A 19,023-nucleotide genomic window follows, 5' to 3' on the forward strand; every position below is an offset into this window, starting at 1 on the left:
ACAATGTCTAGATGGGCAATTGTTATAGATCACAAGGAAATTACAGATATATAAAAAAAATGACAAAGAAAGAGAAATAGGTACATCATATATTCTAGTAACAGTACAATAATGCCAATCATTCATGTATTCAGTGCTTCACAACAGAATAAAATAATAGATACATGCTTCTAGCATGTATTTTTAATTATTTGGAAGTTGGAGTTCAAATTTCCTCACACTTACAAAATACTATTATATTCAGCATGGAATAGTTACTGCCTTGTGGAAAATTATCTTCAATATATTGATATTCATAAGTTTCACATAACGAATCCAGGCCATCTTGTTTCTGCAATAGGTTTACTTATTGGACTTCCTAAAAAGAATTTGAGAAAGTATTGTTTTAATCCAACATTCTTTCAACCTAAGAACACAAACTTTTGCAAAGAACTGTGTAAATAATCACCATATATTGTAAAATCTAAGGAATCTTACCTGAGTCCACCAAGACAAAATTCTGCATATACAATTGTTTGAGGTTTCAAGATATTTACTGACAAGAGGAACAAAAAATAAGACCATCTCAATAGCATTAGTTGTCAGGTAAATTGCAACTGCAACCATGTAGGATGAGAAACACAATTGACCAAGCCAACTTCCATATTTCGTGGAATAACAAGTGTATTTCCTTCTAGATTTAGCATAATATACAGGAAGAACAATAGTCCATATTGTTGCAAAAGCCAGCTTCAATAGTTGTTTCCTCTTCCTAGAGATATCCATTGTGAGTCTCGCTTTCCATGTAAAGGCGATTTCCAGAATTGCTGTAACCAAAACATTTTTGACTTATTATACACTAACTTGTACATGTAAAATTTAATAAATAGTCTCATAAACACAACAGCTGCATACATGATTGATAAAGAGAGAATCATTGTTACACCACCTATATTTTCAAAAGCATCCTGTTGAATAATAATTTAAAAAATGCTAGCTTATACAGGAGAAAATATGTGCTAATGTTATAAAAAGCAGAAAGGAGTTTCGCAGTGAAATACAATATCTTCAACTTATGCTCATTAGATCAAAACAATGTGCTTCATTCAGATGCCAATATTTATTGGTCAACATCTTGCATCAAAATGACAAACACTGCCAAGTCGATGGTAAGGAAGGGATAGAGAGGAGTGAAGTTACTGAAAATTTTCTGAGGGAACATGAGAAAAAAATATGAGAAAAGGCTACAACAGATGAAGTTTATTCCAAATTGGAAGGAGAGGATGTACCGATGTAGGAAATAAACCACGTAAATGCACTTCCAAAAAAAAAACATTTTTATCCCTAAGTAGCACAATTTCAATTGCTGGTACATCAAACCAAGTGACCCGTGAATCTAAAGGAACTATTGTAGGTTTATTCAAGTTAACTGAGTGGGCCTACTTTGGGGCAATTATATGTAACTCGTAATGGTCAAAACATGACTTACTACCCAATTATATATCATGTACATATATATATCAAATAAATGCATCAAACCAATAATGTATGATCCTTAATCTATATTAAAGTAGTTGTGTGATCTGTTAAAGAACTTGTTTGGACACAGTTAATTAAGCTTTTTTATCAAAATAAAATTTCACAAAATTGTTGAAATCCAAAATCTGATACTTTTATCATTTTATTACATGAAATTTCTATTATTCATAATTATTATACACTTGTTAATAGCGTCTCATTCTATCATACCTTGTATGAGTTTGAGAATCGCTGACGTAATGAAAATGCTCATGATGTCTTCAAATACTACAGCATCAACTATTTCAAGTGGAGATCCCAAATCATGGCAAGCCATAATTATCATTGCCTACAAATGCATCAATAAGCTTATATATAAGAACCACAAAAAGGAAGTATTAAGCAAATCAGTTCTGCGATATTTGTAACAACCTGAAGGGATAATATAAAAAAGCTCCACATTCTATCAAAACTCCTAAAAATTTGCCAAAATGAACGAATCTCTACAAAATTTGTTTTCCCAAGCCACCTTCGTTCACGATTTTCCACAGAAGCCTGTCACAAAAGAAAGTACTTTAGGATTCCACAAAAGAAATTTATCAACAGATATAAGTTTAATCCATGATAGGTTCTATCATCCATGCTTTTGGCCTTTTCTTTTCTTTCCATTAGCATTTTGAAAGAAAAAAAAAAAAAAAAAAAAAAAAAAAATTATGAAATGCCTTCATCTAGGGCAAACACTACAATTTCCCCTGACGCCATTACAGTTTTGAGAAATATCAGAAGTTGATAAGCTAAACAATAGGAAAAAGCCCAGGGAACAAATTTTTATGCATGAACATTACATTCATCAGTCAAAATAATTGAAGTCAAGCAAAAATATCCATCTTTTCCGATTTTACCTACTAGGATGAAGTAGAGTTTATGCATCCAAGATTGCCAACCTTGACATGGGAACTGGATGGTAACCGCTTATAAATTATAATTGAAGATTGAAGTTTTTAATTCAAGAAGTAAAACATCCCAAGGCTGCGAAAAGACCAGTTGCTAATGAATGTACCAATGAAGATCTCTGTATCTATGCACCCACTTAATACTCATGGACCTATGTGCTAATGAAATCCATTTGGTAAAGCTCTTGAATATCTTCAACAGTGATGACTATGAGACATAATCATGCAAAGTGAAAGCTAGTAAAATTCTGGTTAAAAAAAAAGAAAGCTAGTAAAAAGGTCACTCAAAATGATTTGAGCTTCCAAAATCTAACCTACCAAAAACTAATATATATAAGAAATACATCAATCGCATTTTCTCATTTCCCGAATGAATCAGTAAGAGATGAAATTAAGATTTGATTTAATGTTCATTTGCCTTGCAAATCAGATGCTAAATAAACATATCGGGAAAAACAAAAAGGCAGTGCTACTGTGAAAAATGTGATATACCCCTTGCTCGTCATCTTTGTTTAGTCCCAATTCTTCATCATCGTTTTCTTCTCTCTTATTCTTGTCATCCTTAGTTCTTTTAGCCTTTCTTTTATTTGATGGCTTTACAAAGAAGAAATCATGATCCAAACGCATTGGCCAACCTATTTCGAAACAATCAGGAGACCTGCAGAAATATAGCATCTAAGAAGGCCTTTGTTCAACTCAAATCCTAAAACTTTGAAGTTAATGCAAAAATAAAACTTCAATCTAACCAGAAATACTCATTTAGATCATCGTAGTTTCTCCATGTTGAATGGTCAGCTGTTCCACTTTTGTTTTTCTCAGCTTCCTTCAATTTTTTAACTCACAAATTAGATGCTCAACAGAACAACCTCCAAAGCTATTATAAAATTACTAAAGTACCTCATAGATAACCGTGTATATTGGGGTAACAACGTTTTTAAGAAAAGACTCAAATCCTCCTCCATATGCTGGCATAACCTTCTCCCCACTTGTAAAACTAACAGCATGAGTTAATGCACCATGTAATTCATATGCCATCTGAAAGTAAAATAAGAACTTATTATATATAATGTTTCCAAATGTTCATGAAAAAAACCCGTACTCTTGCTATATGAAAGAAACATCAACAATTAATATGGCTCCTCAGTAGTCAGTAGTGTTAATAAAATAATATAACGAAAAAAATAAAAAATAAATTGGACTTCGCATTAGCTTAAAAGTCTGGAACCTTTAATGATGTTCCTTTTTCTTTCTTGAATTAATATAAGAAACTTCTTCCTGTAAGCAACTGTAGATATGATCAGTGCTAATTGTGTTAGGTTATGAAGCCTTCCTAGTTCTGGCTTGTTGGGAAAGTTTGTCAAACTTGGTCAATAAGTTTGCTTTCTAAGCAAGTTTGTCATGTGTAATTGTAATCTCTTCTTCTTAGTAAAAAAATCCTAGCTTGGCGGCGCCCCCAGACGTAGTCAATATTATTGACGAACTGGGTAAACAATTCCTGTGTGTCTTTTAATATTTTCTGCTCTATTTTGTGTGTTTCTGCTATTATTTTTCGCAACAATTGGTATCAGAGCCAGATTGGCTACCGATTTGAAACACATACGATGGACGTAGGAAAATTGACAATCGAAAAGTTCGATGGATCGGATTACGGATTCTGGAGGATGCAGATCGAAGATTATCTTTACGGTAAAGATCTGTAGCAACCTTTGAAGGATAAACCGAAGGAGATGAAAGACGAAGAATGGAATGTTTTAGACAGGAAGGCGATGAGCGTTGTGCGTTTATCTCTAGCACGGAATGTGGCGTTTCACACAGCAAAAGAGAAAACCACGAAAGGCATCCTAAAGGTTCTAGCAGACATGTTTGAGAAGCCATCAGCAGCGAACAAGGTTCATCTGATGCGGCGTCTGTTTAACCTAAAGATGACAGAGAGCACAGAAGTTGCTGCTCATCTAAATGACTTCAATCTCATAACAGCCCAGTTGACCTCAGTCGATATAAATTTTGATGATGAGGTAAGAGCCTTAATTTTGTTGTCTTCTCTACCTGAAAGCTGGAGCGGAACTGTTACTGCTGTAAGTGCTTCAGCGGGGAAGGAGAAATTAAAGTTTGATGAAGTCAGAGACCTGATCATGAGCGAGGAGATTCGCATGAGGGAATGAGGAATAGCTTGACAAGAGCCAAATCGAGTGCTGGAACTGTAAGCAGTATGGCCATTACTCAACTCAGTGCAAAGCACCGAAAAAGGAAAAGAAGGGTGATAACTCATCCTACGTAGCAGCAGAGGAGATCAGCGATGCACCAGTATTAAGTGTCAGTAGTCCACAGGAATCATGGGTTCTGGATTCTGGAGCATCCTTTCATGCATGCCCTGACGCTGGAATTATGAATAATTACAGTGCAGGAAATTATGTACAAGTCTATCTTGCAGATGACGAGCCTATGAAGATTGTAGGTAAAGGAGATGTGCAAATCAGAACCCCGAGTGGATATAATTGGGAGCTGCGAGGCGTGAGACATATTCCTGGCTTGAAGCGGAATTTGATCTCTGTGGGGCAGCTGGATGAAGAAGGCTATGACCTATCTTTCGGTCACAGAACATGGAAGATAACCAAAGGGGCTTTGGTGGTGACCAGAGGAAAGAAGGAAGGAACGTTGTGCAGGTGCAAACAGTGATGCAGGGTTGTGGCATTGTAGACTTGGCCACATGAGCGAAAAAGGGATGAAGTGCTTGGTGTCAAAGGCTAAACTACCAGGCTTGACAACAGTTGATGTTGGTCTATGCGAAGAATGTGTACTGGGAAAACAAAAAAGGGTTAGTTTTTCAAAGATTGGTAGAGAACCAAAGGCACAGAAACTAGAGTTGATACATAGTGATCTATGGGGACCAACGCCTGTCAAATCCCTTGGTGGCGCGTCATACTACATGACCTTCATTGATGACTCTACTAGAAAGGTATGGGTTTATTTTCTAAAACATAAATATGATGCTTTTGATGTTTTTAGAAAATGGAAAGCCCTGGTAGAAACCGAAACAGGTCTTAAAGTGAAGTGTTTGAGATCTGATAATGGTGGAGAGTATGAGCTCAATGAGTTCAAAAATTATTGCGCTCTAAATGGTATTCGCATGGAAAAGACTGTAAGAGGCACTCCACAACAGAATGGAGTTGCAGAACGTATGAAAAGAACCCTGAATGAGCGCGCTAGATGTATGTGACTCAAATGTGGGTTACCAAAGATGTTTTGGGCAGATGCAGTCAACAGTGTTGCCTTCCTGATTAACAGAGGACCATCAGGTCCTCTAGATAATCGTATACCAGAGGAGGTATGGAGTGGTAAAGAGGTAAACTTATCATTCCTTAAAGTTTTCGGTTGTGTTTCATATGTTCACATTGATGCTACTGCTAGAAGTAAACTTGATGCAAAATCTGTGAAATGCATGTTTATTGGATATGGTGGTGATGACTTTGGTTATAGATTTTGGGATGAACAGAATCAGAAAATAGTCCGCAGTCGAGATGTCATATTTAATGAACAGATGTTGTACAAAGATAGGTTGGGTGCAGCAGATAGTGATGGTACAAGTGCTAAGGACCCTCAAGTTGTTGAAGTGGATATCTCAAATTCAGGAGCAAGCAGAAGACAAACTCATGCACCGGAAAGGTACTCTCCCTTTCTACATTACCTTTTATTGACTGACAGTGGTGAGCCTAAATGTTATACAGAGGCTATACAAAGCGATCTTTCGAGCAAGTGGGAGCTTGCAATGGAAGATGAGATGAATTCTCTAATGTCCAATAACACTTGGGAACTAGTTGAGCTTCCCAAGGGTAAGAAGGCATTGCACAACAAATGGGTTTACAGAATCAAAGCAGAAGCAGATGGAAGCAAACGTTATAAAGGCAAGACTGGTTGTGAAGGGGTTTCAGCAGAAGCAAGGAATTGATTATACTGATATATTTTCTCCAGTCGTGAAACTAACAACTATTAGACTAGCTTTGAGTATAGTTGCTGCTGAGAATTTATTGCTAGAGCATATGGATGTGAAAACCGCCTTTCTTCATGGAGATCTTGAGGAAGATATATACATGAAGCAACCAGAGGGATATGTGTCTGAAAATAACAGTGATCTTGTGTGCAAGCTAAAAAAGAGCTTGTATGGTTTGAAGCAAGCCCCGAGGCAGTGGTACTTGAAGTTTGATGGGTTCATGCATGACATTGATTTTGTCAGATGCAATGCTGACCATTGTTGCTATTTCAAGAAGACTGCCAATGGCTTTATCATTTTGCTATTATATGTTGATAGCAGGTTCTTGTGCTGAAGAAATAAAAAATTTAAAGCAACAACTGTCTGACCAGTTTGCTATGAAGGATCTTGGAGAAGCTAAGCAGATCTTAGGCATGCGGATTAGTCATGATAGGGTGGTAGGAAAGTTGTATCTTTCACAGGCCGAGTACATCGAAAAGGTCTTGAAGAGATTCAACATGCAAGGTGCAAAACCTGTAAGCAGTCCTATGGGTAGTCACTTCACACTATCCAAGAAGGACTCACCCAAAAATGATGCAGAGCGTGCCTATATGGCGAAAACCCCATATGCATCTGCAGTTGGTGGGAGTTGTTAGCACGGTATATGACCAATCCGGGTAAACAACATTGGGAAGCAGTGAAATGGATCCTCAGGTACTTGCGAGGTACCACAAAGAAGGCCTTGTGCTTTGAAGGTAACAAGATCATTTTGAATGGGTATGTTGATGCTGATCTTGCAGGTGATCGAGATCGGAGGAAGAGTACAACCGGGTATGTGTATACAGTAGGCGGTACTGCAATCTCTTGGGCATCCAAGCTGCAGAAGACTGTGGCTTTGTCTACCACAGAAGCAGAATACATAGCTGTGATAGAGGCTAGTAAAGAGATGGTATGGCTTCAGAATTTCTTGTCTGAGTTGGGAAAGGTGCAGAAGAACAATACACTCTTCAGGGACAGTCAAAGTGCTATTTTCTTAGCAAAGAATCAAGCCTTTCATTCAAGAACGAAGCATATTGAGCTGAAGTATCATTACATACGACATCTCCTAGATAAGAAGACTTTGCAACTATTGAAGATTCCAGGAAGTGAAAATCCTGCAGATATGTTGACTAAGGTTGTAACCTTGGAGAAGTTGAAGCTATGCATGGCTTCAACTGGTCTTGGAACTTGAGAAGTTTTAGGAGTGGCGCCGCCGTTGTTGAAGAAAGATAAAGAGATGATTACTTGTCAGACTTCAAGTGGGAGATTGTTAGGTTATGAAGCCTTAGACAAGTTTCCTAGTTCTGGCTTGTTGGGAAAGTTTGTCAAACTTGGTCAACAAGTTTGCTTTCTAAGCAAGTGTGTCCCTCTATTTAAAGAAGTTAATGTTGGGTCCTGATGTGTAATTGTAATCTCTTCTTCTTAGTAAAAAAATCCTGGCTTGGCGGCGCCCCCAGACGTAGTTAATATTATTGACGAACTGGGTAAACAATTCCTGTGTGTCTTTTATTATTTTCTGCTCTATTTTGTGTGTTTCTGCTATTATTTTTCGCAACAAATTGCTCACAGAAAAAGTAACAGAAGGGGCAGTAATTCTGACAAGATCACTACTCTAAGAAGTTCCTTTGCCTCTTTGGCTATGATTTATCTATATTTAGTAAAATGAAAATAAAAAATAAAAAATGATACCCTATCATGTATATGACGTTAAACAAATTGCCAGTTTCCAGCTATGCAATCAGAACTGACTTAGAAACAGACGTAAAACAATATCCAATGAAAAGTAATTTTCAACTTACATGATGAAAAATATAACATAGACACTCTGGCATAAATCGCAAGTTTGCAGCTTCTCCCCATATAAGTAGGTAAAGCCCTATATATAGAATTTTATATTGTTGAGCTTCCTGTTTCACATAAGGTAACCTGTAAATAGAAGTAATAAATCAATTGCAAGAAGCCGAAACATATTAATATAACACATTCGAGAGAAACATTCGACTAGTCCAGTGGAAAAATATTTTTATTACTTTTATTAAGTAATATGATATATATAAAAATCTAACTCTTCAACTTCTGTAATAATAAAATTTTAAAAATCTAAAAAAAGAAAAGAAAAAAGAAGTCTTAATAAGTATAGAAAAACAAATGAGCAAATAATACAATTGATGTTAAAATAAATAATGTTGAGCTTCATTTTTAATTTTAAAACATACTTTTTGTTATTTGTTGTACCAATATACTTTTCCAGTTTCCCCACAAAAAAAAGAGTAAGAAATAAAAAATAAAAATTAAGCTTATGTTTCTATAGTGTTAACAAAAAGCCTTTTTCAAGTTTAAATTCAATTAAATAAGAAATTCCGGTTATAAAAAATGCAGATGGTGCTGCCATCCTCCTAAGTGTAAGTACTGAAAAAAAGGATACAATGCTCAAGAGCTTGAAAAGCATATTAAAATGAAAGAGAGTATAAGCATATTAGTTTCTTGACATTGCGTGGGATAAGACATTTTTAAATTTCACATAAAGCAAGAAGAAAAGTACCCGAACTCTTACCGGATATTATTTGTTCTTCTCAAAAACTTGCACCAGTTAGTATAATTTTTGAAAAGCTTTTTCATAAGCTCATCTACAGCTGCATCCCCTAACTGATATTTGGAGAATAGCATGAAGGCAACAGATAAGATGAAGTTTAATCAAGAGAACCTAGGAATCAAATAGCTCAAAGACCTTTGCTATAGATGCCTGCTTATGAGATTGCCTAATATGGGAGTTAGCAAGCAGTAAAATAAGATGTTCCCTCTGATTAGCCACATTTCCTTCCTGATTTAAGACAAATTATGAATAAGCATTAGTTAACCATAGCCCATCTGGTTTCCAACTCCAAACTGATTATATACTTTGAAACCAGCACCATGCTACAATTTATAGGATGAAGAAAAATATAGATAGGATTATGTCCAATTACCTGAAAGCCAAAGCAACATTGAAGAAATTCAAACAAATCAATAAAAGGGCCACATTTATGAAAATCTTCAGCTGGAGGTAAACCGCGAACATTTCGAATGGCTGCAACTGCAGCTTTAATCTGTACCATTTGTATAACTTTGTCAACAGGCAGAACCATTTCAAATCACAGGTTCGTATGCGCCAGATGGATAAATTGATAACACTATAACATGCACAATTTGACAAGCACCAAAAAAAAATGCAAAGAGATTTACTTAAAAAGAAAGGAAACGCAACAGAAGCAAGTATACGAATTCAGCTAGAACATGCAAGTATAGAAAAACAGTTGAAATAGCATAAGACCAACCAGTCTTAAGATCTAAAAACAGTAAGGAAAACATTGGGATTCTTCATAATCAGACCTCAGGAAATTGCATAATTGCTTGCTGAATACCTCCTTGATCTAGAGGAAGAATGTTATATGGTACATAGAAGTCAGATTTTGCACGGTGTGCGTCTCGTTCAGCAAGAGCCTATTAAGGAAGAAATTTTCAAAAGGTTAAGCATGCCTAGCGCTATTAATATCTTATCATCACATGGAAGTGATTTAAAGTTTAACAAATTGAAAAGTAAACAGGACCTGATGACCGGCTGCATCTGTAACTGTCTTTAATACTTCATACAACACAGAAGCAATTCTACGTGCTTTTATCAGCATATCCCTGTGACTAATTCATCAAAAATAAATTCAGAAAACAATTGCACAATTACCAAACAAAAACATAACTGAATAAAAGAACTAGTGAATGTCCATGAGAGAGAGAGCACTTACCTATCATCCAAATCAGACCCTCCGCCGCTTCTAATAATGTAGTTTTTGTATGCCTGGTAAACCTGTCTAAGTTCACGTATATCACTCTTCTCCTTTCGTTTCCTTAAGGTTGTTTCTTCATCCTACAAAGTTAAAAACAGAAAATCTAAAATAAAATAAATAAAGATCATACTCTAATTACATGATTGGATCCTTTGAATAATATATCAGCATGCAAAAATATTCTCAACCCAGCTATCAATTTCGTTCATAATTGAGTAGGATACTTATTGGAAAATATGCATACATATCTATACATGTGTGCATGTATGTATTATTTTATATTATTCACATATGCATGTATAAGTGGAGTTGATACTAACATCAACTTGTTAAGAATAGACCCCCTCAGAGCAAAATTATAAGGAAACCCAATGTAGCACATCCAAGTCAAAAATTACAACTAACGAGTAACCTAATAAGGTATATTTGCTTTTAAATTCTCCAAACCAACAATAATTTAAAGATTGGAGCAAAATTGTTTTATTACACATACATGAAAAATGCGTAAGTCCAAACACTGTCTTTTAGTAAATATTAAACTCTCATCAAATGGTCTATAAAAGACAACGTTAAAACCAACAAATTACAAGTTGAAGCTTCCAGCATATGCAGCTTGATTTGAACATTTATGGGTACGGAAGCAAAATTGCCAAAACAATTTAATTTGTATCTGATTACGAAAAGAGTAAGGAAGTCCTGGAGAAAGATAACAATCCAAGTGGAAACGAATGCATTGTGAGGCACATATGTCTATATATAAATGCTAAATAATAGAATGTAGGAAACTGTCGGAGGCAGCATTAACAAAACATTTTCCTGTTAAGCAGCATGGGTATGCATCATTTCTTTAAATTTTACATCAATTATAAGCAGGAGGCATCATTCCATTCCAGGTGAATATAGTGAGCTTCCATTTTCTTACATGTTCAAGTCGTCGAAGAAGGGATGTTTTGAACTGCCTAACACCACGCCCGCTTGAATTCCGGTCCATGTTATGCGCTATTTCAAAGGCTTGAAAGCGGCCTGCACCAAAAACCAACATGATTAATGTAAACAACCCGAATATAATTTATACAGGAGAAATTTCTGTAAAGGTGGAATTTGTACTATCAGCATTGTATTTATATTAGAATTCTGAATTCTCTCTAGTGCTCCAAGAGTAAAGAAAGAAGATACAAGACCCTAGCTTGACAAATGGACAGACAAACTAAGTTCAATTGACAACATTCTTTTCTAACCGACCATTTTGACATCTCCATCTTCGTCTTACCAAGAAATTGTTCTTTAAAGGGAACAAGAAAGGGACAGGGAGAAGGAGGATTTTGGTAGAAACGGCAAAGGATAACACATTGAAGCAGTTGACTTTTAAAAGTGAAATAAGAAAATGATTGAGAACAAACAAAATAAACCATTAAAATTAGCAACTGAGAAAGGGATAGGCCGTAGCCACAATTAATTACAAGTCCTCGTCCCACCCAATAATACATATCATAATTAAAGATTTGGGGGGAAAATGTTTGATTGAGTAGAAGAAAAGAAATTCCAGAGCCATTGGTAAATTTACTCTATTAGCATTAGATGGTCCAAACAAGCAACACATAGTAAGCAATGTAAGAAAGAAACAGAAGCGTAGTAAAAAGGCATACAAAGATAAGCGATACGGGGCTCCTGGTGTTGGATCAAATTGGCAACACGAAGAAACCTCTGGATTTCGCGAGACAAAGTGGGAGGAAGCCTCTCGCTATCAAAAGGCAGAGGAGCATTATCATCAGTATCATGATATTGAGCAGACGAAGAAGAAGAAGAAGCAATGGCATAGATGGTAGGGTGAGAGGAGTTGTCAGGGAGAATAATAGGGTCAGCAACAACAATTTCCGATGATGACATTGGCGTAGAAGAAGATTAACGAAAGTGAAGGAAGGTGAGCAAATAAGTGGTAAGTAGTAGTTCATTTTAATGGTGTTATTTCTTAAGGAGAAAGAGTTAAGAATTAGAAAGGTAAGGTTTGCTTTTAGGAGGAGAGTGCTTTTATGGTTTGGCAGATAGCTTTTTCGCTTTTGCTTTTGAATATGGGTTTTTGCTTTCCGATTGCTTAGCTCTGTCTGTCTATCTGGGTGTTGAACAAGATGAACAAAGAGGACTCTTTTTTCTTTTAAAACCAAGTGACCAACCACTCACTTTCACTCAAAATTATACTCGCTCCTATCCTATGATTGTAAATGCAAATATTTGCCGGGATCTGTACCATAATTTTCTTTTTTATTTTCTTTATTTTAAATATTAATAAAAATAAATTTTATATATAAATATTAGTTATAATAATTTAATATATTAATTAAAAAGCCATATATATATTTTTTTAATTAGTACCATAATTAAATATATTAACTATAAAAATTTATATTACCATTAAGCACGCGATTCATATGGTTAAAGTACTTGAATGCAATTGTGATTAAAATATTTTGTGGGAGAGTTTTGTCTTCAGAAAGTCACTTATCTAGCTCGAATCTCAAATAGTCAAAACTGACGGTATAGGATACTAGATTTTTTTTTTTTTTGATAACTCAGACAACATTACACACAGAAAAAAAAACCAGGAACCAGCAAGAAAAGAAAACAGAATAGCAAATCCAACAGAGCAAACTAGGAAACCTAGCCTAAAACACCTCTTTCGAAATAGACCCCGCGCAAGTCTTCTTGCAGCAAATTAACAACACCAGGTGGGGGAGAGCGAAGCTTTGAAGTACCAATCAGGACGCACTGCGCGTCCGCCACGAGTTTGTCGGCCACTCGGTTGCTCCCTATACACATGCTTGAAAGTCACAGCCTCAAAGAAAGCAGCAGTCCGCCTAATCCCTTGCAATATATTTCTGGTACTACCCAACAGGGATGAATGAGCGTTAATAGAGCGAATCAGTTATTGGTTATCCGACTCCATCTCGAGCCTCCTAATACCCAACTCTTTCACCATCTCGATTCCAGTCATAATTCCCCAAACTTCTGCGTCAAACGAACTCCCAATACCTATGTTCTGCATAAAGCCTGCAGTCCAGACACCTAGATCATCTCTAACAACCCCCACCCCCCCCACCCCCAGCGGAAATAGGTCCATTCAAAGCCTTCGACCCATTAGTGTTCAATTTCCACCACCCTGTGTGCGGTCTGTTCCACCCGATAAGAATTCTGGTCTTTCTTTTCCGTTAATATGTATTAGTCAAAAAGAATAGTAATTAATATTAATATTTAAATAAGGGATAAGTATACAAAAAATGCCTGTGGTTTACACGTTTTACAAACTCGAACCTGTGGTTTTTTTTTTTTTGCAAAAAGAGGTCTGTGCTAAACGTCGTTAGCAAACAGAAGCAAAATTGACTAACGGTGTTAAAATTCAAAGAGAAAAGAGTTAATTTGGTCCTTATATTTATTTATTTTATAAATTAACCCCCTAATTATCTAATTATCACAAATAAACCTCAAAATAAAAAATAAAAAATACCATCTTCTCCATCCCTTTTTAATTTTTGATTTTCATTCTTCTTTCTCTCTCTTCTTCTTCTTCTTCTTCTTCTCTTCTTCCTTCTCTCTTCTCCTTTCTTCTTCTTTTTTTTTAAAAAAAAATTTAAAATTCTCATTCTTCAACATCTGGAATTTCCAGACGTTGAAGAACGTCTGGAATTTTCAGATTCCAGCGTCTGGAATTTCCAGACGTTGAAGAACGTCTGGAATGTCTGGAATTTCCAGATTCCAGACGTTCTTCAACATCTGAAAATTCCAGACGTGAACGTTTGGAATTTCCAGAGGTTGAAGAACGTATGGAATTTCCAGACGTTGAAGAACGTCTGGAATTTCCAGACGTGATTCATCATCATGTCTGGAAATTCCAGACGTTCTTTAATGGAAATTTCAAAAAAAATAAAAAAAAAAGAAGAAGAAAGGAGAAGAGAGGAAGAAGAAGAAGAAGAAGAGAGGAGAGAGAGAAGAGAGAGAAAGAAAATGAAAATCAAAAATTAAAAAGGGATGGAGAAGATGGTATTTTTTATTTTTATTTTTTATTTTAGGGTTTATTTGTGATAATTAGATAATTAGGAGAGTTTATTAAATATAATGACCAAATTAACTCTTTTCTCTTTGAATTTTAACACCGTTAGTCAATTTTGCCTCTGTTTGCTAACGGCATTTAGCACAAACCTCTTTTTGCAAAAAAAAAAAAAAAAAAAAACCACAGGTTCGAGTTTATAAAACATGTAAACCACATGCATTTTTTGTGTACTTATCCCTTTAAATAATATGTATAATTTTATCCAACATCCATTAATATGTATTAGTCGCTCTTCAAATCAATGAGAATAAATGTTTATATTATTTTTAGAAATTGGATTAAAAATCTCTTAAAAATACACTAAAGCTACAATAATTTGGTCATGAGACTTTGTCTGAGCCGATACCAGGGGTGACTATGGGGAGGAGATTATCTCAAAACCACAGGTATCCGAACCGACGGGGATGGGAACAGGAAATTTTTTTCCGCGAAACCTAAATGGGAATAGGGAATGCTATATCCGTCCTGTGGGATCCCCACCCCATTACCGTATAAATCCTCGTGGGATATATAATACTATATTTAATTTAATATATCTAAAATCTAATATATGTTTATTAATGTTGAGCAAAAATTTGGCTTTAAGGTAAAGGCTATGCTTAGTTTGTTTTTGACAAAGTAAACATAGAAGACATAATGTCTAAAATTTACTTTTTCACTTAAGAACTATTATCTTAAATATTAAAAAAATATACATTTATATTTTTATTTTTATATATTAAAATATTTGAATTATATCTTTTTTTATTAAAATTAGATAGGGGAGAGGAGAGATAAAAACATGTCGAGAATAATTTTTTATTTTTAAAATAATTAAAATATAAAAGTATATTTTTTAATATTTAAAATAATAGTTTCAAATTTAAGTATAAAAATAAATTCAGGCTATCAAAGTGTAAGCATGTTAAAATTTACGTATAAAAAGTTTATTTTTTTAATAAGTAAAGGGAAAATCAGTCGTATAAATGAATTGAGAGACTAAATTGTTGATTGAAATAAAGTTAAGGACCTTGTAATGTATTATTAGAAATATACTGAATAAACAATGTGTTTTAGGTAACAATATAGGAACTAATAAATTATTTGCCATTTTATTTAATATATATCTAACCTTTGTCTTAAAAAAAAGTCAATTATTTGAAAACGTACTATTTACTTCTTGATTTTTCTTAAAATAGCCAATCGTTTCTGAAAAATATTTATTTTGATTTATTAATTTTCTGAACTTGCTTAAAATAATGCGCTACTTATTCTTAAAAAAAACAAGTAAGCGTTTATCTAAAATCTCTTATTCACGTGACATGTCGATTTAAAGGAGTGAGGTAAGTATTTTAGATAAATGCAGTGCTGGTAATGTATTAACGGGGCGTTTGGTATTATATTGAGATAGAGATACGAATAAAGGTAGAGACATGGATAAGGATAAATGGTTGAGATAAAGATAAAAGTATGATAGTCGAGAATTATTATTCAATGTTTGGTACGTGGGATATGGATAGGGATAAAATAATACATTTTACTATTTTAACATTATTTAAACTACATAACATTAATTTGAGGGATAAGATAGACTTTTCCATCCTATTATTATCTCACCTCCTTGTACCACACCCTTTTGGTTATAAGATTTGAGGGATAAGACTCATATCCCGCTCTTAGAGCATCCAATAGAGGGTGCCCAAAAGAGTGACAGCTGATGTGGCATTTTAGTTTGACAACTTTTAAAGGGTGCCTACTATTAGAGTGATAGTAGGTGCCAAAAAAGTTGCCAATTTTTGGCAACCTTGAAGCAAGGTTGCCAAACATTTTTTAATATAAATTTTTTTGATTTACTTGAATACTATTGGTTCATTTTTTTTTATGACTTTCTGTCTCATTTCACTATTGGTTGTCAATATTTATAATTAAATCAATTATATATTAAGTAATGATTTGTGGGGTTATTGTGGCAACTTTTAAAAGTTGCTTTACTATTGGAGCATTTTTAAATAAAAGTTGTTAAGAATGAGGTGGATTACTAAATTAATAAAATATTATATTTTAGTATGATATGTTAATTTTTGGCATTTTTTGAAGCAATCTCTATTGAAGATGCTCTAAAGGGTGCCCACTATTAGAGTGTGATTGTGGGTGCCAAGGAAAGTTGCCAATTTTTGGCAACCTCTTGGCAACTTTATTTATTATTTTTTAATATAAAATATGTGGTTCCTTTCCTAGAAATAATAAAATCTGTAGCCTTTTATTTTTAATATTTATAATAAAATAATAATTTGTAGGATTATAATGCTAACTTTTCAAGCGACTTCTATTGGAGCATTTTTTTAAGTAAATGTTGCCAAAAGTGATGTGGATAAAAGAGACAATAAAATATTATATTTTGGAATTATGTGTTAAGTTTTGGTACTTTTTAGGCACCATATGCTCTTATCTCCCTAAGAGCATCTCCAATAGAGGTACCTAAAAGAGTGCCAAACCTTACTAAAATATAGTATTTTATTGTCTCTTTCATCCACATCATTTTTGGCAACTTTAATTTAAAAAATACTTCAATAGAGGTTGCTTGAAAAGTTACCACTATAATCCTACAAATTATTATTTTATTATAAATAAAATGTTCCAGATTTATTATTTCTAGGAGAGTATGTTAAAAAAAATAATTAAACAAGGTTGCCAAGAGGTTGCCAAAAATTGGCAACTTTCCTTGGCACCCACAATCACTCCAATAATGGGCACCCTTTAAAAGTTGTCAAACCTGATGCCACATCAGTTGGCACTCTTTTATGCACTATCTATTGGAGATGCTCTAACCTACTCAGTTTTTTTTTATCCATATCTATGTGTCTTTATCCCCTCTAACAAACACCCAGTAAGACTCGCTCCTATAAGTGTATAAATGATATCCAAAGAAATGATAGAATAAATGTGGACCATAAACGATTTTATCTGTTTGAAAGTTGGATAACATATCCATGTGAGAAGCTCCAAGGCAAGTCGAAGAAGAAAAGATGGGAATGCGAAGGCTAGCAATTGTGGTGTGTAGTGTTTTATCGACAGCAAACTTGGGTTTTTGGGATAACTCAAAACCACCTACCTGCAATCGTATAGAATGCCCATCTTATGAAGTGGTAGAAGCCGGCGATGGGTATGAGATTCGGAGGTATAACTCAACTCTCTGGATCTCAACCTCTCCCATCCAAGACATCTCTCTTGTTCAAGCCACCAAAACTGGTTTCTTACAGTTAAGTTTTACTTTTTCCAATGAAATCAAATGATTATTTATTGTTGTTTGTTTGTGTCGACTGATGTAAATGAAACAGGCTGTTTGAGTACATCCAAGGGAAGAATGAATATGGAGAAAAGATAGAGATGACAGGTCCAGTAATCAGTGAAATTTTGCCTAGTGACGGACCTTTCTGTGAATCTTCTTTCACAGTGAGTTTCTATGTACCAAAAAAGAATCAAGCGAAACCACCTCCAGCAGAAGGTCTTCATGTTCAAATATGGGAACATAAATATGTTGCAATCAGACAGTTCACTGGATTTGTTACTGATTACAATGTTGGAGTGGAAGCTGCTGCATTGCAAGCAACCCTAGCAGACACTCAATGGGCTGCTGCAATTCATAAAACCCCTTCTGTATATACTGTTGCACAGTACAATTCTCCCTTTGAATTTGATCATCGGGTCAACGAGATTTGGATGTCATTTGACATCTCTCACAATTAATCTCCTATTCCTATTCCTATTCCTCCTACTAAATAATTGTATCTCTCATCTTTCCTACACTGCTATCTATATATCTACATTTCAATCTTTATGAATATATATCAATAGAGATTTAAGACTCATGTTTGTCTTTTCAAGTTTTAGGTTTTATGGTTATAAATCTTTAGATTACATCGTAATATTAGATAAACATTAATTGGCCGCTGATTTTTCACTTTGGTCGATTCATATCTGATTTATGAAAGTTGGTGGTAATATCATGCTTTTGGTTAATCTGGTCATCCCGGAATGCAGCTGTATTCAACAACAAGTGCCCTTCAATCCATCTTGCAGCTCGGAGGCTGCGTTCCTATATTATGGAATCTAGTTTCAGCGTCCCGTGTCCGTGTGGTTCCTGTTCTGCTGATAGACGAACTCTAGCTCTGTTGTCAATCCCACCACGGCCTCCACCTGCCCCAAACATCACTCTTGTCCGATGGGTCCCTCCACCACGTGATTGGACTAAGGTAAATACCGACAGTTCTGCCCTTGGAGCTCCATGCGCTGCAGGCGCTGGCGAGATCTTTAGAAACTACCGGGACTTTGCAAATGGAACTTTGCTTTTCCGATTTCGGACTCATACGCACATCTGACAGAATTAAAATCGGTAATGTTCGCGATTGATATTGCTTGGGAGCGTCACTGAACTAAGCTATTGATAACTTGGGAAAAATCCTTGATCGGAGCACTTCCCTGTGAGGCGCCGTTGGGATCGGCCGAGGACACTCCGATGCCAAAGTCAGTAATATTTCTGAGAATAAACTGTAAGCACAAAAGTAGAGAATCAGTAAGTGTACCCTTTAATTGCTATTAATTCTCCATTAATCCCAGCATTTAGCATTGAAACCCTCAGAGTTGAGGTATTCGAACAGTCAAGTC

General features: G+C 35.0%; 2 protein-coding genes across 3 annotated transcripts in view; one reads left to right on the forward strand and one right to left on the reverse strand.

Annotated features, from left to right (window-relative positions):
• The window catches only part of LOC136218592 (putative callose synthase 8), a 37,002-nt gene extending 24,508 nt beyond the window's left edge, over nt 1-12,494 (reverse strand). The window contains exons 1-15 of one of the 2 annotated variants that reach the window (XM_066005566.1): nt 11,924-12,487; nt 11,200-11,300; nt 10,236-10,357; nt 10,044-10,131; nt 9,826-9,936; nt 9,423-9,542; nt 9,185-9,277; nt 9,011-9,102; nt 8,256-8,382; nt 3,348-3,485; nt 3,197-3,273; nt 2,943-3,108; nt 1,930-2,052; nt 1,729-1,846; nt 478-806 (exon numbers count right to left, since the gene is read on the reverse strand). In XM_066005566.1, the coding sequence (XP_065861638.1) occupies nt 478-806; nt 1,729-1,846; nt 1,930-2,052; nt 2,943-3,108; nt 3,197-3,273; nt 3,348-3,485; nt 8,256-8,382; nt 9,011-9,102; nt 9,185-9,277; nt 9,423-9,542; nt 9,826-9,936; nt 10,044-10,131; nt 10,236-10,357; nt 11,200-11,300; nt 11,924-12,164 (2,046 nt within the window). In that variant the 5' untranslated portion in view covers nt 12,165-12,487. Of the gene's footprint in view, nt 1-477; nt 807-1,728; nt 1,847-1,929; nt 2,053-2,942; nt 3,109-3,196; nt 3,274-3,347; nt 3,486-8,255; nt 8,383-9,010; nt 9,103-9,184; nt 9,278-9,422; nt 9,543-9,825; nt 9,937-10,043; nt 10,132-10,235; nt 10,358-11,199; nt 11,301-11,923 lie in introns of both variants that reach the window. The other variant, XM_066005567.1, reaches the window with a different exon arrangement.
• Nucleotides 12,495-17,299: 4,805 nt separating this feature from the next.
• LOC136218593 (uncharacterized) lies at nt 17,300-18,225 on the forward strand. The gene is made up of 2 exons (XM_066005568.1): nt 17,300-17,617; nt 17,697-18,225. Exons 1-2 carry the CDS (start codon nt 17,385-17,387, stop codon nt 18,103-18,105), a joined length of 642 nt encoding a protein of 213 aa, XP_065861640.1. The 5' UTR covers nt 17,300-17,384; the 3' UTR covers nt 18,106-18,225.
• The last annotated feature ends 798 nt before the right edge of the window (nt 18,226-19,023 follow it).

The sequence above is a fragment of the Euphorbia lathyris genome, chromosome 2 (genome assembly GCF_963576675.1).
Source record: "Euphorbia lathyris chromosome 2, ddEupLath1.1, whole genome shotgun sequence".
NCBI classification, from domain to species: Eukaryota; Viridiplantae; Streptophyta; class Magnoliopsida; order Malpighiales; family Euphorbiaceae; genus Euphorbia; species Euphorbia lathyris.